This window comes from Biomphalaria glabrata, chromosome 15 (assembly GCF_947242115.1).
Source record: "Biomphalaria glabrata chromosome 15, xgBioGlab47.1, whole genome shotgun sequence".
NCBI lineage: Eukaryota > Metazoa > Mollusca > Gastropoda > Planorbidae > Biomphalaria > Biomphalaria glabrata.
In genome coordinates, this window is record NC_074725.1 from 27,853,465 (window position 1) to 27,879,752 (window position 26,288).

The 26,288-nt window shown below is 40.6% G+C and overlaps 1 protein-coding gene across 3 annotated transcripts in view; it reads right to left on the minus strand.

Moving 5' to 3' along the window:
* Nucleotides 1-26,288, minus strand: part of LOC106051385 (uncharacterized) — a 46,301-nt gene that overhangs the window by 1,680 nt on the left and 18,333 nt on the right. For all 3 annotated transcript variants that reach the window (XM_056013229.1, XM_056013228.1, XM_056013227.1), the window contains exons 6-19: nucleotides 24,833-24,901; nucleotides 24,291-24,461; nucleotides 22,736-22,916; nucleotides 20,717-20,820; nucleotides 20,021-20,143; nucleotides 16,606-16,695; nucleotides 14,671-14,709; nucleotides 11,801-11,920; nucleotides 10,099-10,142; nucleotides 8,793-8,849; nucleotides 6,320-6,430; nucleotides 4,891-4,986; nucleotides 3,453-3,500; nucleotides 1,670-1,733 (exon numbers count right to left, since the gene is read on the minus strand). In XM_056013229.1, coding sequence (XP_055869204.1) covers nucleotides 1,670-1,733; nucleotides 3,453-3,500; nucleotides 4,891-4,986; nucleotides 6,320-6,430; nucleotides 8,793-8,849; nucleotides 10,099-10,142; nucleotides 11,801-11,920; nucleotides 14,671-14,709; nucleotides 16,606-16,695; nucleotides 20,021-20,143; nucleotides 20,717-20,820; nucleotides 22,736-22,916; nucleotides 24,291-24,461; nucleotides 24,833-24,901 — 1,317 coding nt within the window. The remainder of the gene's footprint in view (nucleotides 1-1,669; nucleotides 1,734-3,452; nucleotides 3,501-4,890; nucleotides 4,987-6,319; nucleotides 6,431-8,792; nucleotides 8,850-10,098; nucleotides 10,143-11,800; nucleotides 11,921-14,670; nucleotides 14,710-16,605; nucleotides 16,696-20,020; nucleotides 20,144-20,716; nucleotides 20,821-22,735; nucleotides 22,917-24,290; nucleotides 24,462-24,832; nucleotides 24,902-26,288) is intronic.

Consider the following 26,288-nt stretch of genomic DNA (forward strand, 5'->3'; position numbering starts at 1 on the left):
AAAGCTGGGCGGACTCCCGAAATTCAAAACCCCAGTCTTCACCAGGATTCGAACCCGGGTTCTGAAGCCAAGCACTTTACCACTCAGCCACCGCGGGTTAATCCTTTGAATTATGTACTGAAGATTTTTTCTACGTTCTGAATTGTTTTCATAGTTAAAGCCTTTTCTTTTACTAGCGATGCACTACCAGGTCGTGGCCATATTCTTATATGCTTTCGAGTCTTGGACGCTGACTGCAGAACTAGAGAGGAGGATCCTAGCAAACTCTATGACCATATTACAAGGTCTTCGGCGCTAGCAATGACTTTCCTACAGGGAACAGTAACAGGGAAAAAAAGAAGAAGAGGCAGACAGAGAAAGCGATGGGTAGACAATGTAAAAGAATGGACGAGCCTCCCATTGAAAAGGTTCTATCCAAGGCAAAAGACAAAGAGGAACGATGAAAGACGGTCAACAAATCTTGTGTAGTGCCCCAACGGTCCAACAGACTAAGGGAGTGGTGAAGGTACAAGTTAAACCTTTTCTTTTAATAGTGTAGAAATTGTTAGAAATATTTGTTCCAATTCATATTCTTTCGCTCAAAGCTTTTATACAAATATCCGAGTAGACAAAATTATATCACCATTTTGTATTCTCCGTCAGGTAAGTCCGTTAACTCTTCATTGCTAGTTATGCAGCTTGTATAATAAAATTATTACGTCCCTTAAATAGTTTATAAATATGGAACACAATGAAAGAACCGGGTGCATTTATTTTATTTTATTTTTTACAATACCACTATTTAAGTCACACATTCGGAGTGGGGAAAACCTGAAACCTCATGGGTGGACACGATTCTCGAAAACGGCTCTAAAATTTTTCAAGAGCCCTTGATTGCTGATGGCGTACACATCAGAAGTAGAAAGAAGCATGAAAAAGATACAGCCCCTGCCCATTACAGATGCCCAATCTGTGGCCGCAGCTGTGTATCAAGGATTTGGTCTCATCAGAAGTTGCAAACAGAAAAGATCGTCTCTCGAGACGTAAAACGCCACAAAGACGAAAAAAAATCAAAATAAATAAAAATAATAATTCTGAAGCTCGGAACTCAGATAAACGCTTAGCCCGGCTGAGAGTTTACAGCACTCTCTTAGCTGGCTAAGGTTTAGGGCGCGAACGTAACATTTTAGGATTGGCCTCACATGGAAATGTCGCAAATAGAAAAGATCGTCTATCGATACGTAAAACGTCAAAGAGACGCAAGGAGAATGAATTTCTGAAAGTCACAACTTAGGTACACGCTTGGCCCGGCTGAGAGTTTACAGCACTCTCCCAGACCTCTTAGCTGGCTAAGGGGTGGGGCGCGAAAAGTAAAATTTTTGCTGCAGGGGTCCGGCTGAGAGTTTACAGCACTCTCTTAGCTGGCTAAGGTTTAGGGCGCGAACGTAAAATTTTAGGATTGGCCTCACATGGAAATGTCGCAAACAGAAAAGATCGTATATCGATATGTATACGTCCAAGGAGAATGAATTTCTGAAAGTCAGAACTCAGATAAACGCTAGGCCCAGCTGAGAGTTTACAGCACTCTCCCAGACCTCTTAGCTGGCTAAGGGGTGGGGCGCGAAAAGTAAAATTTTTGCTGCAGGGGTCGTTAAAAGTAATAGTTTGAGAAACAGTGATAAAGACTAACCTTCAAATTGTTTTTATCAGCTTTATACAGTTTGCCGTCGTACCCTTGGATAAATATGCTGTCGCTGAAAACGTGAAGAAAAAAGTTCTTGCTGTGACGATTTTATATTTATGATTGTGTGTACAATACAATGCTTAGTTTTTTTCTTTGCGTTTATATAACGGCACAAACAAAATAGCTTGCTGGGGAAATCTAAAAAGACTTAAAAGTACACTGAAGAAACGTCTAGACTTCTTTTTTCTTTCTTTTATGAACTCTTTCCAAACTCTAATTCATTAATTCACACTACAGAACTACTTGACAGATATTCTCACACAACCACAGAAATAATATAACCACAACGTAATAACACTTCAATATACTGATACAACTGAACAGCTCAGCTTTTCTATTTCTTAAACTTTACTTTCACTAATAATTAACTTCGAAGATAACAAATACTCGAAGACTTATTACGACCAATGGACTTGCAACAACTCTTGGATCTATGACAGCTCTAGGACCTACTACAACTCAAGGACCAATGGACTTGCAACAACTCTGGGACATATGACAGCTCAAGGACCTACTACAACTCAAGGACCAATGGACTTGCAACAACTCTGGGGCCTATGACAGCTCAAGGACCTACTACAACTCAATGACCCCCCCCCCCGACTAACTCATTTTCCCTCAGATAATATCTTTTTAAATAGTTTTAGAATCTTAGAAACGTTATAGATTATATTATTAATATTAGCTTATGACCTTCTAGAAACTGACACATGCAATTGATTGGTTAATTATAATTTACACATGTATACCCCTGCGACTTCTTTGACCTGACCCAGGTTTCTAGAAAGAAGTAGAATGCGGTCACGGTATCGATTCGTGACACATGCTACATTGGTCTGTAGCGCCCCACGACATCATGACATGAGATGATGGAGTAAAAAATATTTAATATAAAAACAACTTTCGGACACTCATTGCCCCCTCCCGGAAGGATTTTTATATTTGGACCCCCGACCCCCACTCTAGCTACGCCACTGGTGTGGCATATGGTTAATGTGACAACGAATAACTTCTTTCACTTTTTTTCCCCCAAATGTTATGTATCTATTAAAGATGGATAGACTTAAGTCTGCCCTTAAATTCCGACTCAAATCCCCAAAACAAAACATGAATGTTGCATTTTTCTAAATATACAATTTTCAATACTTTTACTTTAATTTGGAAAAATCTGGTATCTCTAACAGAGGCGTAACTAGCGACGTGCCAGTGGTACGGACCGCACGGGGCATCAGTTAATGAGAGGCAACAAACCTCCCTCCATTATATATCTTCCTTTTGAAACCGAGATCTCGATCGATCGGTCTGTGTATAAAAAGTCAGTGTCATGTCAGCCTAGAGTGTACTTTGTTGCCTTTGCATAGATAGTCCGCAATTTTAAAAAATATGGCACTCCTTGTGCATCACGAAAGAGGTGAAAAAGATTATGAATCTATGAGACAATAAAATTACTGTCCAAGCAAGACCCAGTTAATGGGAGAGAGAAGGCGTGAACGGACATTGTTTTGTATCTGCAATATCACTCGTAAAAGTTTTAGAAACATTTTAAGTTGAAAATACACGGTGTTTTAAAACATACACGCGCACACACACACACGTTCTTATTTTATTGATTTTTAAAAGTTAGATATCAAACGGATCTGGCTCACAAGGCATCAATACCCAAGTTACGCAACTGAACTTGAATTTACAAATCATACCAATTTTTTAAATCTAAAACTAAACAACTTACGAAATAATAATCCTTCGATCATCCAGAGAAGGAGACCTGGCCTTGTTCCTGGAATATATCGGAACCGTTAAGTTGTTTTTGTTAAGTAATAACATCACTCTAGATTTCAACACACAGTAGGTTAAGGGGGCGGAGTTTCTAACGAAACTATGGCTTCCGGGCGCGAGACGCGGTTACTAGGGAGACAACATTCATTACGTCATTGCGTCTCTACCTCCCCGACATTCCCTATAATACCTAGCTATATACCAGGTGATATTGGGTTCTAGGCCACTTGTTAACCTGAGTGTTATGTGGTTAACAGTGTCTTTCATTTCATTCAGAACACAGTGATTCTCAGCCTTCACCTCAAATGAAGAATTTAAACAAGCAAAATAAAAATAAATCTTTTAAAAACACAAAACAAAAGCTTGTCTAAGGGGAAGAACTCCGCACAAACAATAATATCAATCAAGATGTAGAAGTTATTTCCCCTTTTTATATCACAAAATAATTGATTATCAATACTAAATTGACTAATTGTTTTTTTTTTGTTTTTTTTTTAATTGATTCATTTTTGGTAGGTACTAAAACATTTTTTTAAAAGCTTCAAATCGATCCGAGAATGGGTGTGGAAAGAAAAGTGTACAAATATTTAAAGGGACAAAAGCCGACATATATTTAGCCGTATCTGTGAGTGCTGAAGTATTAGTTTTTCCTTGTTGATATCAAACAAAATAATTAAAAAACCAGTAATTAATTTACTATTCCGTAATTTTATTATTGGCACTGTGTATGCCAAGACATGATTGTGTAATGTTTCATAATGATCCGAAAACGGGCGTGGAAGCAATAAAGTTATCAAACTTTTTATCAGACAGACAGAAAGACAGACTGAGTTGAAATAAGCTTTGTAAAAAATAATGCTTCCACCATGATTTATACGCTTAATTACCGTGTGATTGCCAAAAGAGTTGAGCCGAAGGCTCTTCGAACTCTAGGCATGTAAGCCTGCCTGAACACACCGTTCTGTCTGGAAGAGGTCAAAGTCAATGTCTATGTAAAACATTGCTATTTCCAATGTATCTGGCACTGGACTAGAATGCATGGCCGAAGGCCGAGTACACCGGAATGCCATTTTCCTATGTTGTAACAAGCTAACCGTGCAGGACTCGCCATTAGTGTAACGGTTCCTCGAGGAACGTCTCTCTTTCAACTCCGCACAGTGCAATGGGAAAGCTCTCGCATTCCCTTGGACACTCCCACAGGAGTTTTGTTTTGCTATTCATTTAGCCTAATGACTTCCTCAAGTAATCGTTTCCACCCGGGTGCCATGTTGAGGCAGAATAGCGTACCCGGGCGCTAAACTACCCAACTTGTACAAAGAACAAACACGGTCATTATCAATGAGTCCCTAAATGAAATGTCTCAGAACTAAAATTAGTAAAATACAACTTACTGGGAAGATCCGATCATTGGCCAGAACTGGGCATAGCCAGCGCCTACTGGGCGTGGCATGCTATATACATCATGTTTATCCCTGCTAGTTTCAACGCTGAAAATAATTAAGTTTATATTTATAATCGTATTGAATTGATACGAGCCCTATAGAATGGTTTTAATAATGTATATTAAAAAAACAACAACAACACAAGGTGACCACTAGTGAACGCACAATTATGACGACATTAGTTCAAAGTTCAAAGCGAGGCTGTAGTTTAGATATAAAGAAATAGACAGTTGAGGCAAAATTTTTATAGGAATAACATCTTCAACATTATTGTGACTCAGACCAGACCATTCCTGTTCTGAATTGGATATTCTTATTAGATGTAGACAGACTGTATGTCTGTATCTGTAAGTCTGTCAAGACGGATTCGGATAAAGAAATGCTTCACGCACAAAATTCGCAATCAACACACTCTACAGATCAGGCTAGACATACTGGTATTGCACCAGGCGTAAAGGAGAGGGTTCGAATCCTGGACTCTGGAATTAAAGGGAAAGATCCTAGCCATGGGAAGCTTGGTCGAGAGGCTAAGTGCGCTTGAACTTGGCTTGTCTTGGCTACCTAGAAGGGGTCGAGGTTCGACACCCGACTCGGGCAGAGTTGCGTTTACTGAGCGCCTAAAGGCAGCAGATAGATACCCCCTTCCCCCCCCCCCCCCCCACTGGTCCGCAAATTGGACCAAAGCGCTCTGAGCATGATATAAGCATGAAAGTAGCGCTATATAAAAGCTATAATGATAATTGAGACGTTACAGAAGGATTTTGGGCATAACATTGAAAGGCCGCAAATGTGGAAATCTGAAACAGGATCACGATGGCGGTTTGGCCCAATGATGACCTTCTGACCACAACGCAAGTGTATATTACCAGTTCCCAGGTCCGGGCGGCCAAGCGGGGCTGCAGCACCGGGGACTCCACAAGAAAGGGGCATTCAGAAAAGAGATAAAATATATACGAATTTCAACGGGTCAGAAACTTTTCAGAAGTGTACGCTAGTTGCCTGCTTCCGGATTTACGACTTCGCGTCTTCCAAGGGGCCTTGACCTTCCACAAAATAAAAAATATAAACTTTTTTAAAAACTAAAATATGAATATTAATTTTTTTTTTGAAAAGCAAAATGAGGTTAAATTAAAAAAAAACAACAAAAAAAAACAACAAACAAACATTTTTTTTCTTCTAAAATAAAGCATGCTTTTAGATATGCGTATTTTTAGTCATTCATTCAATATAAAAGCTTTCAAAAAATTGTAGGGGCCTCCATAAAAATCCTGCCCAGGGCCTCCACACAGTTAAATCCGGCCCTGATAGAAGTAAAAAAAAAAAAAAAAAAAAAAAAAAAAAAAAAAAAGACAATATAAAAAACAAAACTTGTAGTTACTCGTAGCTGCGGTTCAGGACGTAACGCAGCTTTGTTGGAGTCTGATACATCTTTGGATCTCTTGGTAGAGTCGGGTTGAAAGAGCCGGGATTCGGCAGAGAAGACACTAGCCTAAACAACAAGATGAACACGTGAGGTTTTAATCAAGTGAAAAGATGGTAGATAAATCCTGGATACATTTGAAAAAAGTTATTTTTTTTCCCTGTTGGCTTTATCAACTCACTCCGTCTGTGTGGTACAATTTTGTTTTCACATGCTATTTTTTCACACTTCCGATTCTTGGATTGAGTTGAAACTTTGCACAATTATTTATTGCTCCTAACAAAATATGAATCAATAAGAAAAATTAATGAATTAGTGGTTATTAATTAATTGAATTTGGTTTTGATTAAAGGAAATAAATCTTACAGTAATGACATATGACTATAAATACACTGTTCTTCCCCTTTACATTTTTTTCCTTTCCTTCTTCCCAGTCACTCAGTGAAGAAACTCTTGGTTGCTAAGCAACTAGCAGCAAGTCGCTTTAGTAACAAACATTACAAGCCTTTATGGCAATTCGGCTTTCAAATTTATGGGTGGAACCTGGGTGGTCACTGTCACAGTCTTAGTTGACATTGCATGATCTAAAGTTCACGTCATGTTAAGAGTTTAAATGACACGTGGAATTCCTGATGTAGAAAACAGGAAGTAGAATGAATAAAGTTAGACTCAGAGGTCAGTTAGTCAAGTAAAGCAGACAAGTGAAGTCAAGTTAGAAGTCAAGTGTTATTCTTTGGACCGAGTGGTCAAGTAATATTTTAGTCCGGGATGGACAGTAGCGACTTAGAAAAGTCTGTAGTAATTTCAGTTAGAAAGTAACTTATGGGCAGTTGTTGCCAGTGGTCTTTTGAGACATGTATTAGTTGATCTATATTTCTACACGGTGTTACCCGCTGAGATGCGGACGTGATTGATTAGTAACTGACATATATTGGATACTTTTGATACCGCTGTTATGCGGATAGGATTGTTATTATTTCTTGACTTGTAGCACTGACAAAGAGTGCAGTGTATTATTATTGTTATTATTATAGTAAAATAAACTTCATGTTGTCTGCTGAACGGACTTGAGTCAGTCGTATAGTGTTTGTCTTGTCACGTGTCTAGAGTACTTCAGGAAGCAAGAACCCAGTATTACACCATTCAACGTTCATTGACAGACACAAATCTCGAAAATGGCTCTAACGATTTTCCTAAAAAATTTGACAGTTTATGTAAAATATGTTTGAGAAAAACAAATTACTAGCTCATTTGGCAAACATGGAAAATTCTGGTGTAACCGTTATTTTTTTTTTATAATCTATTAACGTGAAAATTACATTTGGCCTGGAGTACAAGACTTTTTTATAAGATAAACGTCACAGCGGGTATTTCCACATGTGTTCATGATTGAAGAGTAAAATAAATAAATTGGCATGAATTTTGCGCACTGGTGTCCAAGACCTATAGGCCTATCATTCACATTTTATATACTTGAGTAGATTTATACATTCGCATAGCCAGAATATTTTTTGGGAGGGGGAGGGGGGGGGAGGGAAAATAGGGAAATGAAAAATGTTTCATTTTTTAAAAATCTAAAATTCATTTGTTATTAAGCGCTAAATAATCGCCATTATAAAGATTAGTTAGTTGTATAAACTATGCTATTTCTAAAGATCCAAATGCAGGTCATGGATTATCAGTTTGACTGTCAAAAGAGTTGAGCCGAAGGCTCTTCGAACTCTAGGCTTGTAAGCCTGCTTGAACAAAACCGTTCTGTCTGGAAGAGGTCCAAGTCAATGCTTATGTAAAACATTGCTATTTCCGATATATCCGGCACACCGGGTGCATGAACAAGAATGCATGGCCGGAGGCCGAGTACACCGGGAACCTCCGCCATTTTCCTATGCTGTACCAAGCTAACCGTGCAGGACTCGCCATTAGTGTAACGGTCCCTTGAGGAACGGCGCATGGATTAGCGACAGGGACGTGGAAGCTCTCTTTCAACTACGCACCGTGCAATAGGACCACTCTTGCGTTCCCCTGGACACTCCCACAGGAGTTTTGTTTTGCTTTTCATTTAGCCTAACCACTTCCTCTAATGGTCGTTTCCACTCGAGTGCCACGTTGAGGCAGAATAGCGTACCCGGGGTTATGGATTATCTGAAAATGTATGAGTACATCTAAAACTAGTATGCCAGATTGAAATATCAGAATTTTGCTTCATCGACTATTTTGTTCTGGACGGCAGGCTGCCTGGTCGTGAGGTATGAGCGCTGACCTTTCGTTCAATCATCTCGATGGTCCCGGGTTCATATCCTGCCCACTGCAATCCCCGGTTTTGCCGCGGGATGTTTGAACCAGTATGTAGATTATCTTCAACTCTGAAGGAACATCCGAAAGCATTTTACAAACATCCGACACATGTAAAACAAACAATGGACACACTTACGGTGTATTGGGCAGCTCTATCTCCCTGTCACACGCCAAACACGCCGTTTCTACATTTCTAGAAATGAGTTTAAAGTTTAAAAAAATTAAGATATTGCTAACTATCGTGACCAAGTTTTTATCTCACATCTGTTCATATAAAAAAAACATCATTGTCAATGTTTGATTATTTACTGTAGTATCCCTTTTCCAAACGTCACCGTTCTGGGCCAATCTTTCCAACCGTAGTTACCGTTCCCACCATAAGAAATAATATTAGGCTAAATGTGGCTTGGCGTCCATAAAGAATAAAAAGCTTGGCTGTCAAGTTAATGTCAGGAGTTCAAATCTCGACAGAGGCATCGAATGAGAAATTAGGGATCTAATTTATGAGTTCAAATCATGGAACTGCAGGCGATGGAATCCAAAACCTCCCCTGCCTTGCGGCTAAACCCAAACACGTGAAAAGCTGTGCGGGAATCAACTCTGAGAAAAAAAAAAACCTAGGCAGCTTGTAGTACTGTGTTACACTGGCAAATCCTACACTGCCGCTGACCCCAACTTACATCGAGTATCTGCCATCTCCTTGGACCCAACAGGTGCGCAGAAGTGAGAGAACCCCTGTGCGGGAGACTACGTTGCTATTTTACAAGGTGGCCATAAGGCGGGGGTCCCATCCTATATAGTATTGGAGCTCAATCCCCCTTTTTTTTCGACCCAGGGTCCATATTAATTTTCTAACACGCGAGACGCAAGCAGCAACTGAACCTCTGTGGCTTTAGACACTTTAATATGCACTAAGGGCAAGGGAGGCAACTCTCTTCATTTCTGATGGAACGTCTGCAGACGTACAAAATTGAAGAAAGTAATTCTACTTTTTGATTTTCTCTTTCTCTCTGACTTAAGTTATTCTTGTAACAACCCCCAGCTCCAGGGAAGCATAGGGCCGCGACCACACCTCTCCAACGAACTTAGTCCTGAGCAGCTTTCTTCATCTGCCCCCATATCCCAGTATTCTCAGCTTCACTGATGACTGATCTATTCCAGGTTTGCTTGGGTCTGAACACTTTCCTCGAGGATTCCAATCAAGTGCCTGTCTTGCAGCATTGTTAGGCCTACTTGGGTTTTCAAAGGGTGTGTCCTCTTTTGCTTTTTTAATATCCCGGGCTATGGGTTTTTTCTGGGTTATTTCTTGCACAATTTGACAGTAGATATCTTTTTCGGCCTAAGTTCCTTTTATATCACATTTATTTCTTGGGGGATGGGGTTCCTTTTTCTTCTAAAAAAAATGAATAAGAGATATAGACAAATACAAAATCAATACTAACCCTTTAATTGCCGCCGAGTTGGGTCTCTTCTCTAAGTGGGATTCCTAAGATATTAAATATATTAAGAACAAAATCTTTCGTTAGAAATGAGCAAAAATGTCTACAATAATGTTATAAGAGTTTCATAAAGCCACAGACGATTATCTGAATTCTTATTCACAAGAACAGGATAAATACATATAAGTAACAAGTGCACTATTTCTTTGGGTAGCCCAATAGTTACCCAGACAGAAGAATCAGATGGATGAACATTAAAATCTAAAAATTCAATAAAGGAAAATTTTATTATTTATATAAAAAAATCTTATTCACAATAACATGATAAACACCCATAAGTTCTTAGCCTGCTGTTTCTTTGGACAGCAGATATTGCCAAAACAGAGCGAAGAGCATCCCAAATTTACAAATTCAACTAGAAAGACTTAGAGAGATATTTTTGATTTAATAAAATTAAATCTCTGGGAAAATCAAGATAAAGTACCGTTTCAGCAAGAGAATCCTGCAATAGGATCGACTTATAAAAAAGTCGAATTTCTGATCTTTTGTGAACAAAACAAACAAACTACGACGCTCAATACAATGTTGATTTTACAATGCTTAAAACCCTTTAGAATGTACATGCACCTACATGAGTCTTCAATTTTTCCAGATCTTGAATATCATCCCGCCCAAGCCTGTTAGTTTTAATCAATGAAAATTTAATTAATTTAACTTTACTTGACACTCACTTTGTAAAACCAGGAAGTGGTGTAGTCTGTAGAATATATATCCGAGGCTTACATAACATGTTACGAGTTTTTAATAAATATAATAATAATGTAGTGGAGTGGATACTTTTCAGGCCACACCGGCCACCGCGATATCCACGTGACACTTCCCCCTAGATGGCGCCTTGTGTCCGCGAGTAAAAAGGCAGAACAACGAGGGCACTGTCCATTCGACCGGCATCTCTTGTCACACTAGTGTCCACGGTATGTTACTGGACCTACGTCGTCTCCACTCCCTTTTGTGCCTGGTTCTACACCATGTGTTTATGTAGGGCTGCAGGTCTTTAGTGTATAATAAACTGATTGAAATCGGCCTACGAGTTGCCTTCGTCAACGTCATTTAGAATTTAGTTTTCTGTGCCAAACCCACCACAATAATAAGGGAATTTGTCTATCAATGTGTACATTACACCAAACTACAGAAAACAAAATATAAATTCACACCACATTATACTAGAAATACAAATGTTAATTCTATCACTACTTCAAGCTTTCCTCCACTATTCACAGCGAGTCTTCGAAGATTAGGGCGGTCCATTCCCTGAAGTCATTCATAAGACAAGTGCAGACGTCTTTATGTCAAGGTCATACGCTAATTATCTAGCTCAAGGCCGTAGTTCATTCTATATTACAAACACGTGACCAGTAACAAGATCTCGGACATACAGGTATGAAAAGTCATCGTAATTCTTCCTTGACACACTCTTGCCAATGGATAAAATTGACGAACGCTGTTTATCACTAACGATAAAAGCTTCGAGTCTAAGAATTTATAAATATTGCAGTACTACACTTAGCTATGCGGACCTTTCTGCGACCTACATTTTTTGCCACCATGACAAAGTCTGCTAAGAGTCTATTTAAGTTCTCTTTTCGCAGTTTTCGCCCTAATATAATTATAAAATAACGAGAACGACTTATTTTAAGAACTTAACTATTTTTGCCAAGCGCTGATCCACAGTGTTCAGAGTTGAAGACAGGGACTTTATCTGTTGTTCAAACTTAGCTTTGGAGACCGACGCCAGAACAGCAGTGGAGCCTGAGGAATCAATTATCTGTAAGAACAGAAAACGTTCTTCTTTTTTAATCAAAGACTTGGGGCGAAGGTTTATTTTCCCCATTTTGTTTTGATGGCTTGGGGGATGGAAGAGACGTGGCTTTACATACCAAAATAGCCAACTGGGTAGTGGTCTAGGACGATGTTGTTGAATGGAGTGCAAAGTGTACATTCACACCAGACTCACTCATAATTTACATGTGACAAAGTTTATATCAGATTGTTCTTACTTAATGATTTGATTTGACTGCCGTCATCCACTGCATTCACTCCCTGCCGTCATCCACTGCATTCACTCCCTGCCGTCATCCGCTGCATTCACTCCCTGCCGTCATCCGCTGCATTCACTCCCTGCCGTCATCCGCTGCATTCACTCCCTGCCCTCATCCGCTGCATTCACTCCCTGCCCTCATCCGCTGCATTCACTCCCTGCCGTCATCCACTGCATTCACTCCCTGCCCTCATCCGCTGCATTCACTCCCTGCCGTCATCCACTGCATTCACTCCCTGCCGTCATCCACTGCATTCACTCCCTGCCGTCATCCGCTGCATTCACTCCCTGCCGTCATCCACTGCATTCACTCACTGCCGTCATCCGCTGCATTCACTCCCTGCCCTCATCCACTGCATTCACTCCCTGCCGTCATCCACTGCATTCACTCCCTGCCGTCATCCACTGCATTCACTCCCTGCCGTCATCCGCTGCATTCACTCTCTGCCGTCATCCGCTGCATTCACTCCCTGCCGTCATCCGCTGCATTCACTCCCTGCCGTCATCCACTGCTACTGCATTCACTCCCTGCCGTCATCCACTGCATTCACTCCCTGCCGTCATCCGCTGCATTCACTCCCTGCCGTCATCCGCTGCATTCACTCCCTGCCGTCATCCACTGCTACTGCATTCACTCCCTGCCGTCATCCGCTGCATTCACTCCCTGCCGTCATCCGCTGCATTCACTCCCTGCCGTCATCCACTGCATTCACTCCCTGCCGTCATCCACTGCTACTGCATTCACTCCCTGCCGTCATCCGCTGCATTCACTCCCTGCCGTCATCCGCTGCATTCACTCCCTGCCGTCATCCACTGCTACTGCATTCACTCCCTGCCGTCATCCGCTGCATTCACTCCCTGCCGTCATCCACTGCTACTGCATTCACTCCCTGCCGTCATCCGCTGCATTCACTCCCTGCCGTCATCCGCTGCATTCACTCCCTGCCGTCATCCACTGCATTCACTCCCTGCCGTCATCCACTGCTACTGCATTCACTCCCTGCCGTCATCCGCTGCATTCACTCCCTGCCGTCATCCGCTGCATTCACTCCCTGCGTCATCCGCTGCATTCACTCCCTGCCGTCATCCGCTGCATTCACTCCCTGCCGTCATCCACTGCTACTGCATTCACTCCCTGCCGTCATCCGCTGCATTCACTCCCTGCCGTCATCCACTGCATTCACTCCCTGCCGTCATCCACTGCTACTGCATTCACTCCCTGCCGTCATCCGCTGCATTCACTCCCTGCCGTCATCCACTGCTACTGCATTCACTCCCTGCCGTCATCCGCTGCATTCACTCCCTGCCGTCATCCGCTGCATTCACTCCCTGCCGTCATCCGCTGCATTCACTCCCTGCCGTCATCCGCTGCATTCACTCCCTGCCGTCATCCACTGCATTCACTCCCTGCCGTCATCCACTGCATTCACTCCCTGCCGTCATCCGCTGCATTCACTCCCTGCCGACATCCGCTGCATTCACTCCCTGCCGTCATCCACTGCATTCACTCCCTGCCGTCATCCACTGCATTCACTCCCTGCCGTCATCCACTGCATTCACTCCCTGCCGTCATCCACTGCATTCACTCCCTGCCGTCATCCGCTGCATTCACTCCCTGCCGTCATCCACTGCATTCACTCCCTGCCGACATCCGCTGCATTCACTCCCTGCCGTCATCCACTGCATTCACTCCCTGCCGTCATCCGCTGCATTCACTCCCTGCCGTCATCCACTGCATTCACTCCCTGCCGTCATCCACTGCATTCACTCCCTGCCGTCATCCGCTGCATTCACTCCCTGCCGTCATCCACTGCATTCACTCCCTGCCGTCATCCACTGCATTCACTCCCTGCGTCATCCGCTGCATTCACTCCCTGCTCATCCACTGCATTCACTCCTTGCCGTCATCCACTGCATTCACTCCCTGCCGTCATCCACTGCATTCACTCCCTGCGTCATCCGCTGCATTCACTCCCTGCCGTCATCCACTGCATTCACTCACTGCCGTTATCCACTGCATTCACTCCCTGCGTCATCCGCTGCATTCACTCCCTGCGTCATCCGCTGCATTCACTCCCTGCCGTCATCCACTGCATTCACTCCCTGCCGTCATCCACTGCATTCACTCCCTGCCGACATCCGCTGCATTCACTCCCTGCCGACATCCACTGCATTCACTCCCTGCCGTCATCCACTGCATTCACTCCCTGCCGATATCCGCTGCATTCACTCCCTGCCGACATCCACTGCCTTTGCCCCTCAGACAGAGAAAACGATGGGAAGACAACATAAAAGAATGGACGGGCCTGCCTTTGAAGGAGGTAAAAGTACAGGGCAGCAACACATAGTTATATACTAAGTGACATAGGCTATACCATCTAAGTCTCTGAGCTCAACTAGACCACTAGAACACAATCTGAGGTATGAATACTATCAGAACCAAAAACAAACAAACAAACACAAATAGTCTGTCTGACCTGGCTTTTCTTTTCAAAGACCGACAACTGATTGTGTGCCTGCAGAAAAAAAAAATATCCAAAATATACAGATGTTTGTTCTAAAAGTTTTTTAAAATGCAGTTGTGGGTAAAATGATTGTGACTATGAGATACTGGCGATTTTCACGATAAATTGTCAATACACTAATGTCCTGTTTGTTTGGGGTTCCATTTTCAATGCCGGTTCACATTATTTCAAGAAAAGAAAAAGAATTTGGAAAGGTAAAGAGGAAAAAAAAAAAGGGGGGGGGGGTTAATAACGTAAATTAAAGGGAAGTAATTAAGAAAATGAAAAGACTCAAGGACGCCAGATTGAAAGATCACTGCTGTCAACTAAAAAAAAATTCGAAAAATAACAACAAAACAAAGCTTATCTGAGGGGAAAAACTCCGCTCTTACAACTATATATCTCAATACTTCACAAATAATTTCCCTTATTCAATATACACAAATTACCAATATTTAAATTAGTTCATTGGTTAGTTTTTTAAATTGCTACAGTTTGTATTATAATAAATGATCGCACATCCTTTAAACTGTATGCGAGAATGTGTGTGCAAGAAACAACGAGTAACCTACTTTTATCTAAGGGAACAAAACCCTACATAGTTAGCCATATTTGTGAACACTTGCGGATTAATTTCACTTCTCGGTATCGAACAAAATAATTATTGTTAGCCTACCAATAGTTAGGACTAGAGTTAAATTGTCTTATTGGTTAATTTTTTTTCTTATTGATTCATGTCCTCTCAAAACCAATAAAATACTTTGTGCAATGTTTTAACCTGATCCCAAAATGTGTATGGGAGAAATAGCGTGCTCACACTTTTTACCAGACAGACAGATACAGACAGACAGAGTTAATAAAAGCTTTGTGAAAGATTAACTACGCCAAGGACTTTACATTGTCCTTCACTTTACCAACAGAAACTGAAGAATAAAGCTATAATTGTTTTTCAATATCTCAATGCTAGTCAGTTTCTTATTCTGCAGCGCTAAAAAGTGAAAAAAAAAAACACCCCAAAAAACATAGACTACCAACACTTCCTTTTATTTTGGTCACGGATACTGACACACACACACAAACAGAAGCTATTTATAGTTTTCCCATGTCTAAAAATCTCCAGTTAGGGGCGCGGTGGTAAAGCGCTTTTGCTTCCGAACCAACTTAACCAATGAGTGCCGGGTTCGAATCTCGGTGAAAATTTGGATTTTTATTCAGGTACTTTAAAGGCACCCCAGAGTCCACCCAACTTTAATGGGTACCTGACATTAGTTGGGGGAAAGTAAAGCGACTGGTCGTTGTGCTGGCTACATGATTCCATTGTTAACTGTCATCACAGAAACCCTTTACATCATCTTCCCCTATATATAAGGTCTGAAAAGGTTTTATTTTTATATTTGCTGTATGTTTAAAATTCTCCAGTAGCTGAAACACTTTAATATAAATGATGCATGTGTGCTCTAGTCAGCTCAGTGACTCTAAGCTTAGGACGTCATTCTGATTTTAGTGTCGAGGGCAATGGCTTTATCTGTCCAGATTGTTTTAAGTTTTGCAAGTACTTTTGTGAACTGAGCAATTCGGGCTAGAAGTTCGAGTCTCGTTCCTTCATAAGCTTATGAAAGACGAGTGTGTGTGTGTGCGCGTGCGTGTGTGTGTGTGTTTGGGGGGGGGGGGCTAATATTGACTCCTCTAAGAACTCTAGAATCGTTTGAAAGCTACCTAACCTTCTTATTACGTTTTTTTTTAAAAAATATGTAATTAACGTCTACTATGTCTACATCGTAAAATGTATAAATAAAATTAGACTGAAATATTTCGTGCTATATGAAGTGTATTTTATAATAAACTATTTATTAGAGAATGATTTACTTGTTTAAAATGAAAGATCTACATAATTATTGAATGAGCTACCTTATTCATTAAAGCGTCCTCTACGATTCGCTTGACAGTCTTGATATCAGTAGCCTTGTCCCTCACTTGTTTAATGGAAGACTGCAGGTCCTGTGACCAGAGAAACAATACATCACTTCAGATACTTTTTGGCGATGTTAAAGTGTAGTGATAAGATCTTCCTACAGGGGACAGAACCAGGAACTTAAAAAAAAAAAGGAAGAAAGGAATATTGAACAATACACTTCGATTTAGGTGGTTCCAGACACCAGATCTCCAGGCCACATTCACAAAGCTAAGGAATAAAGTCAGATCACACTTCCCTTCACTTAATTCTGAAAGATTAGGTTAAAAATAGTAATAAGGTTTGTCTTCGAGTCCGAAGATTAATGAGGAATGCAGTATTTCCCGTGGCAACGCAGCCCCAGATGCGACATACATATTTTGCTACATCCAGCGCAGGCATAAGCATTGTCCGCCGGTTCCCTGGTGGGAAGCGTGGTCGAGAGGCCAAGTACGCTTGAACTTGGCTTGGCTACTTAGAAGGGGGCTCGAGGTTCGACACCCGACTTGTGGCACCAGAGTTGTGTTTACTGAGCGCCCAAAGGCAGCACGGAAAACCAACTCCCAGATACCCCCCCCCCCCCACTGATCCACAAATGAGATTGGACCAAAAAGCGCTCTGAGCATGCTATAAGCATGAAAGTAGCTCTATATAAAAGCTATAATAATAATAATTTTCTTTTCGCGGTCTACGCCTGTTCTCGGAGGGGGATTTTCGTTTGGTCTCAAATGTGCATCCCGCGGCCTTTGTAGGTGACCTCCTAATTAGAGCGAATAGAAAACAAAATCTCCACTGCTACACACTACACGTGCGTGTCACTATAAGCTAGTCACACACACACATCCACGAAAAACAAAAAGCTGATCAATCCGCATGTGGCCAGTCAATCTAAAATGGAAGTTATCATAAGTACTCAAACGTTAATCCAGGGGACATTATAGGTTCACAAAACTATTTACCATTCAGGCATTTATCACGCAAGGGAGACGATCGCATGGCAAAGGCGATCTTCTTTAGTGAGCTTAAAGGAGGACGGCGTAACAGATGTGCACCCCCCCCCCCCCGCGTTAGCGCTACAAAGATCAACTCAGGCGCCATTTTGCCCTCACTGGCATAGAGGAAAGTAGCTGGCAGCAGTTGACCGCTAGAAGAGAAGTTGGAGAGCTGTCACGAAGGCCGCAGGACACACATTTAAGACCCAGAGGAAAGCCCTTGTGGAAGACATGGCAGAAAAAGTAAAAAAAAAAAAAAAAATTAGACCCCGGGGAATAAAAGCTTTGACTGCATCAAATGTGGAAAAATATGCAGTTTACTCATGGGTTTGGTTAGACATCTGATTCAGAGGCGGCCTTAGCAGAACGGCGGCCCTGGACGAGTGTCATAAGCGGGCCCCGAGCCTATATATACCGTACCACATCACGCTAACGGGCTCGTCCGCCTCTAACGCTTTAGGCCTTATTTTTGCTACTAAACATATCAGATTACGTAGGTACTGTACTAATGGTCTTTTACTTATTAAATACTATATTGTAATTGGTTAGCATGAAAGATTTTGCCTTTTAAGGTTAATAAACGTAACTAATGATTCAGAAACATTTTGCATGAAAAATCATCAAACTAGATAATAATAGTTTCCGCTAAGCACGCTGAAGTCTGAAAGTAACTAAATTACGGAGGAAAACCAGAACATTTGCAATAATTAAATAGCTGCTTAGACGGTCACAGATGGATTCAGTCACGGAACTTTCAGGGCTTGTCGCTTTGCACAAATAATAATATTATGTATCTTTTCTCCCGATGTGCGGTCCGAATGCCGAACTCAAATTGATTTTCTTTAACAAGTTGTGCGATAGGGGGGGGGGGGGCTTCAGTTGAGCCTTGACGTTCGCAGATCTGACTTCACGGAAGGGCTATTCCACGGGCTTTCAAAATAAAGAATGAAAAAAAAAATACTCGCGCATGTTTTTTTGAACACAGTTTTCCCACGGCCAGCCGATGTAGGTGCAGTAGCCAATCGGGAAAAAAATGAAAACGTTATCGCCAAACTTTCTGGATGCTGATTGGCAGAAAAAAAACAGTATAGCGCATTAACTGGTTCAATCGAGGCCAATCGTTATACTAGGCCTCAACAGCGACCTGCGACGTCACAACCTGTGTAGACCAATAGCTCGTTGCCCCGTCGCAGGTCGTGACGTCAGAAACAGTTGGCAAGTAAAGGTTCTTAGGAGACGGGAAATAGTTATTCAGGAGATTAAAGTGTCAAGGGATGTCTTGTGATACTGTTCGTATCCGAAAATAGTGTACGGATATGAAATTACATACCGCTGAAATTTTAATTTCTCGGAAACGTATCTCCCATGAAAGTCAAGAAAACACTGCCCTATATTTCTTGATTAATTTTCATTCTAAACAAAATCAATTTTTCAAAAGTTGCATTTATGTTACAACTATATAAATAACTTAATGACTCTTTCGCGTAGAAATAACTATAGCCCCTACAACTGGTTCAAACTTGATCACAACGCGTTTTCCCCATTCAAATCCGATTGGATGTCGTTTATTTACGAAATAAAAGATGTTAATTTGTCGCTTCTGGCGACTTGTTTTTAACGATGTCAAGGTGAACTGTTAAACAATGATAGCCTCGTAGAAGTCATAAGATGCTGTCTTTACCGAAACTGAACGGTATTTGAAACCAAAAAATGCCATGTTAAGAGCTTGCATGGTAATTGATATCATATGTCCTAATCAAGTCCTAGCTAATGAGAACTGATCTGGAATGCGAAGCTTAAGGTGACAAGGAAATCTGCGATCACGGCCCCCCCCCACACACACACACATGCGCGGAGCCTGGGACGGTTGCCCCACTTGTCACCCCCTAGGAAGGCTACTGATGTGAAACACTTCACTCCTCCTTAATCTTTGGAATCGAAGACACTGCCACTATCATTATTTGTATTATCTAAATATATAGCGTAAAGAACCACTTGCTATTCAAAACATTTTTTAGGCCAGTGCTCGATTCTTATAGTCAAGCTGGTGCAATTAACTCTTTCTCTCCGTAATTATTTTTTTACGTTTAAACGGGATTCTTTATTTTGCTCAGCAGTATTTGATTACCCTGTTATAATTAAGCTTCAATAGATTTTTTTTTTCTATCAGAAAATGTTTTATTTGTTATAGATTTAAAGGGGAAATGCGTGCTCATTTGTGCACAATACAAAGTAACGTTTATAAAATCAAACATTAATTTAATTGAATGAGTTCAAATCAGCGATAGTATCGTCGATTAGGAGAAAAAGAGTTAAACACGTTGATGTAAACAAACGGATAAGTGAAATTGCATAGGAAAAAAAATCAGATGTGACAAACCTCCAAGATTTTAGTGTTTCCGCTGAGATCAGATTGCCCCACAGCTTTCTGTAACTCTCCTAGCTCCATCTCCAGTCTGAACATCGTCTGCATGATGGAGTCAGTGATGGCCCAGCTGGATTCCTTCAGGAAGTGAATGAATAACAGTGAAAGTAGAAAGTGAAAGTAGAAAGTGAAAGTAGAAAGTGAAAGTAGAAAGTGAAAGTAGAAAGTGAAAGTAGAAAGTGAAAGAAAGTGAAAGTAGAAAATGAAAGTAGAAAGTGAAAGCAGAAAGTAAAAGCGAAAGCAGAAAGTAGAAAATGAAAGTAGAAAGTGAAAGCAGAAAGTGAAAGTTGAAAGTAGAAAGTGAAAGTAGAGTTTGAGGTTTTGAGTTTTGAGTTTAGGCACATTGGTACAATTTAGGCCATGTCATGCCCGTAATCCTTTAAGGATCACTCTCCCTTTACATAACAAGGGCTAACTTCTATACAAAGTAGAAAGGGAAGGTAGAAAGTGAAAGTAGAAAGCCAAAGTAGAAAGCGAAAGTAGAAAGTGAAAGTAGAAAGCGAAAGTAGAAAGTGAAAATTAGAAAGTGAAAGTAGAAAGTGAAAGTAGAAACAAAGAAATAGACAGTTCGTCTCCCAGTGCTCAGCTACTAAGAACTCATGGAACTGTAATGCAGAGTTGAAGCTACTAGCTACACTCCCCGTCACTCACCATGTCATCAGTGACTTGGAAGATCTCCTTCTTGGGATAGTCCACTTTACCAGGCTCTCTCGTTTTGGAGTTGCTTACTAACAAGGCATCTTCATGGGTGGCCTCTGTTTGGGAAAACAGTAGTATGTTCAAGAAGATCTCTTATATTATTAAGATCTCTTATACTATTTAGATCTCTTATATTATTAACGAGGCGCAGTGGCTGAGCGGTAAAGCGATTGGCCTCCAAACCGGGGATCCCGGGCTCGAATCCTGGTGAAGACTGGGATTTTTAATTTCGGGATCTTTGGACGCCTCTGAGTCCACCCAGCTCTAATGGGTACCTGACATTAGTTGGGGAAAAGTAAAGGCGGTTGGTCGTTGTGCTGGCCACATGACCTTTAGATCATCTACCCTATAGCCACAAGGTCTGAAAGGGGAACTTTACTTTTTTTTTTTACTTTTATATTATTAAGACGCTAGTTTTGATTACAGATTTATTTGGAGTGTGTAAAGAGAGTTTCTTTGTAATAACAGACACAAAATAGAGCAGTGAGATTCATAACAAACGAATATTCACACTTGACTAGAGTAACACCTTTAGTAAAATCCCTAAATTTAGAAAGTCTTCAGGATAGAAGACTTAAAAGTAAAGTAGCAATTATACATAAAACATTGAACCACAATCTTCAAATACAAAAACAAAATTTAATAAAATACTCAGAAAGACACAAAAATAAAGGCACATTCCTCATCCCATATGCTAGGACAAATTTGTACAAATACTCCTTCTTCCCTAGTGCTATTAGAGCATGGAATGGGTTGCCTGAGCTAGCCAGGAAAACCAGTGACTTGGCAGAATTTAAGTCATTGGTTAATATGCATGACTGAATGCATGTCGCGTAAGACGTAATCATCTTCTTTTTTTGACGTAACGTCTGTATTATATAAGATAAGATAAGATAACTGATGGCGCTTTACAGGAAGAGTTTCATCCGTTTCTGGGCGGGTTATTCAAAGCTATTCAAAGAGTAGATTACTTTGAAAGGCGGCTGCCAAATGGCAAGTAGAACTAGTGATCACATCAGCAGACGATGGTGATTCGTAATGTAGACTTGACATCGAAGTCCCAGTACGGAGTGAAGGCATCTTTAAGAAAAGTTATTCCTGGAGCCTGAACGGCCGCGAGAGAATCTTGGTCTAAGTCAGTCTAAAGAAATTAGATCTCTGGAGGGCGGTCCTCAAAATCCCAGAATTTAAAATCCCAGTCTTCACCGAGATTGGAAACCGGGACATTTATGTTCAGAAGCCAAGCTCCACTACGTTCCCATGCCTTGTTAGAGACTTAACTTTTTCTCTCCAAACTGACGATACCAGCGTTGATTCCACCAGAATGTGGTAAATAATTACGGAGAGAAAGAGTTAAGTTTATTTTTTTTTCCACACGATTTATTTGTTTTATAATTTATGTTAGGAAGTCACGTGGGTGATAGCTGAACGCGAGACTGATACGAGAAGCAAGAGTGTGTAGGCCTGTGTTTGTAGTGAGCTAGAATTTGTTTAAATATCACTTCCGGTCGTTACTATTACATTTATATCAAATCTGTGTCTACTACTAATAAAAGTTATATTAAGTATTTGTTCACAAAAAAGTTTGTTCAAGTTTTTTAAAGCCCTACGATAAAAATATTATACGCCTGCATCAGTTTAGATGTAGTAGTTGTTTGGAGCTAAAATCCAATGACCGGCTAACAGCAAAAGGAAACTTACATTTTTATGAATATACTTTTAAAATGATGTTATGAATAAAGCCTAATCGTGCCGATTAACCGGATTCAACTGTGTAGCAGAATTCGTTTTGGTACTATGGGATACGGTCCGAAAAAGGGGCCGGTTCGATTAACCACTAGTCCAATAAACCAGATTCAACTAGGAAAATATTCGGTATTTAAGGGTACTGTCCGAATAAGCAGCCAGTCCTTTTAACCGGTGGTCCAATTAGAAAGATGTCCCATCAATTTAAAAAAAAAAGTGTTTAACCTCCTTTCTGAATGGCTTTCCCGAAACCGCTGCTGGCGATCAGCTGGTCCAGGCGTACGACTTTATAGCCCAGGTCAATACTTGGGCTGACACGGACTGAATCTCTTAACTGGTTCATCGAGGCTTGCAGGCCTTGAAGCAGAAGTTTGATTTCAATGATACGTCTTCTGGCTTGGAAGTCCTGGTCGAAAATAGATCTATAGGTTAGCATTGGAAGCTGATGGTTGTTTGGTCAATGAGAGTCTTAACACACAAATGAAGATTTATATTGACAAACGTGCAAAATGAACGAACGACTTTAGGGCTCTTGGTTGATGTGTGTTGTTAATCCTTTTAACTAATTAATTAACACTATCAGTAAAATCAACAATCGTAGACACTCCAGGACAGAAGATTTAAAAGGAATTGTTGAAATAAACCACAAATCACTAAATCACAACTTACAAATACGAAAGTATAACTAGATACTATTAAAGTATGGAAGCGCCCGGCTTTTGAAACCGAGGTTCCGGGATCGAATCCTGGTGAAGACTGGATTTTTAATTTCGGGATCTTTAGGCGACTCTGAGTCTATCCAGTTCTAATGGGTACCTGACATTAGTTGGGGAAATAAAGGTCTGTTGGTCGTTGTGCTGACCAGATGACACCCTCGTTAATCACAAACATATAACCTTTACATCATCTGCCCTATAGATCGCAAGGTCTGAAAGGGGAATATTTTTTAAAATATAAAATGCATACATATATATATTTAAATGTTTCAGAAATGTGGGCAACACCATTAGACAACTCTTGTTAGGAATGTTTCTTGGGTCATTGCGGAGGACGATCTGTATGATAAAAGCTCGCCCTAACGGCGTATATAAATTTTAAAAAAGTATATGACCTCTTAAAGACCTTGTAATTAGATTATAAAGGTCGAGGTTTGAACCCGAGACCTCTTGGTTTGGAAGCCAGTAGGTCTTTACAACTCAGTCACTTTTATTATATATCATACTCATCTGCTTCATAGACTTTTTTTTATATTTTATTATTAACAGGGTTAATGTATCTTTTATTAAATTAACTTTTCATGAACTTTGTGAAACAAACACACTCGCACGCACAGTGTGTGTGGGTTTTCTATGGTGACGGAGAGAAGAGGTTAGTGATTGGTTGGTTGCTATGCAGTGTGACTGATGCAAGATAAGCGGGGCTGTCGTAAGCTGTCTCGGGTAGGACATACGACTTCAGAATGCCAGGGTTGATAAGATGTGTTTTGTAGTTTGGATTTTATTTAAAATACCATTTTACATTGTTACTAAAGTCTACCACATTTATTTCATTTAATCTCAAGTTAAATTTGTTAATACTGTAACAAAAGTTTAATTTCGCTGCGCTAAAAAAGAAGTGATGCAAGATATTTCAATTTTTATAAGTTAAGATATATTACGCCTACGCCGGTTTAGTTGTCTACCAGCAGTTTGGGGCTACAAGTCAACGAGATTCAACAACACACAGATACATAGAGAGGATCAGACACATAAGAGCCTAGAATCTCTTGTGATAACCTTACCACTATATCTCCCCCGTAGGCTTCTCCGTAGTTGAAAGGGTCGTAATTGATTGGCTTGGGCGTGTCTCCAGCGATCTTCTGGACTTCAACTTTTTGCTGCGCGATTTTCTCGCTCAAGGAGTTATTGATCAGGTCAATGCATTTATATATGTCTTTGATGGTCTCGTTTCCCTAGGACGTAAATAAGTATCAAGCAACATTTAGCGACATTTGGCGACTTTCATTATTCAGTTATTACACACATGTAAGTTAACAACTGCAAGTCAAAAAGGAAATATTACTCATCTCCTACGATTAGCAGAGTCTCTGATCATATTTAAAAAAAAGTGAAATATAAAAATACTTTTAAATAACCAATTATTAATAATATAATTGTTTAAAGGTTCGACGAAATCCGAGAATGGGTCTGGGAGAAATAGCGTGAACAAACTTTTACCAGAGTGAGTTATTATGAGCTTTAAAAGAAAATCGAGAGTTGCCTTTTCATCCAACTCGTCTGCTCGGAGTTGATATAAGCTTTAAAAAAAAATATCAAGAGTTACCTTCTCTTCCATCTCGTCTGCTCGTTCCGTTCCTTTCTTTATTCCTGACAGTGTCTCTGACAGCTTGTTCTGTTACAGAGGAAACTAGATCTAGATTAACTTCTTAAAGGTGGTTCATCATAACGTCTTATAAATTTATAATTTTATACTGCTAAAAAACAAATGCTAAAACTCAACTTTCTAAAGTGTTATAATTTTTCAGGTTCCCGCCAAAGAATCTTTATGTCTATTTAGGTCATGGTCATAATGCGTTTCTAAAGAGATTTTTTTTCTGTAGACTTACATAATCTAGTAACTTGGCTTGCGTTTCTAGAAGTTTCAAGTATGTGTTTGTACTGCATTGCACAAGGTAAATGCACCCTTGTGATCTATGTAAAGCTCATCTGTTTCTGAAGCTGGGGTCCTAGGTTCGAATCTCGGTGAAGACAGGCATTTTAAATTTTCGGGATTTTTATTGCGCCTCCGAGTCCATCTAACTCTAATGGATACCTGACTTTAGCTATGGAAAGTAAAGGCGTTTGGTCGTTGTCCTGGCCACCACACGCCGCTAGTAAGCAGTTGGCCAAAGAAACAGATGGACCTCATATCCTTTGCCTTATAGATCGCACGGTCTGAGAGGGGATCTTTACTTTGACTTTCATCTGTTTCTAGGAGAGACGTTTTAACTGTATTTACTTTCACAACGTGTCAGGTACCCATCTTACATGTGTGCTAGATGTGTGTTAGATGTGTGCTAGATGTGTGCTAGTTGTGTGCTAGATGTGTGTTAGATGTGTGTAAGATGTGTGTTAGATGTGTGTTAGATGTGTGTTAGGTGTGTGTTAGATGTGTGTTAGATGTGTGTTAGATGTGTGTTAGATGTGTGCTAGATGTGTGTTAGATGTGTGCTAGATGTGTGTTAGATGTTTTGTTAGATGTGTGCTAGATGTGTGTTAGATGTGTGTTGAATGTGTGTTAGATGTGTTAGGTGTGTGTTAGATGTGTGTTAGATGTGTGTTAGGTGTGTGTTAGATGTGTGTAAGATGTGTGTTAGATGTGTGTTAGATGTATGTTAGATGTGTGCTAGATGTGTGTTAGATAAGTGCTAGATGTGTGTTAGATGTTTTGTTAGATGTGTGCTAGATGTGTGTTAAATGGGTGTTAGGTGTGTATTAGATTTGTGTTAGATGTGTGTTAGATGTATGCTAGGTGTGTGTTAGGTGTGTGTTAGATGTGTGTTAGATGTGTGTTAGATGTGTGTAAGATGTGTGTTAGATGTGTGCTAGATGTGTGTTAGGTGTGTGTTAGATGTGTGTTAGATGGGTGTTACATGTGTGTTACATGTGTGTTAGGTGTATCTTACATGTGTGTTAGGTGTGTGTTAGATGTGTGTTAGATGTGTGTTAGGTGTGTGTTACATGTGTGTTACACGTGTTTAGGTGTGTGTTAGATGTGTGTTAGGTGTGTATTAGGTGTG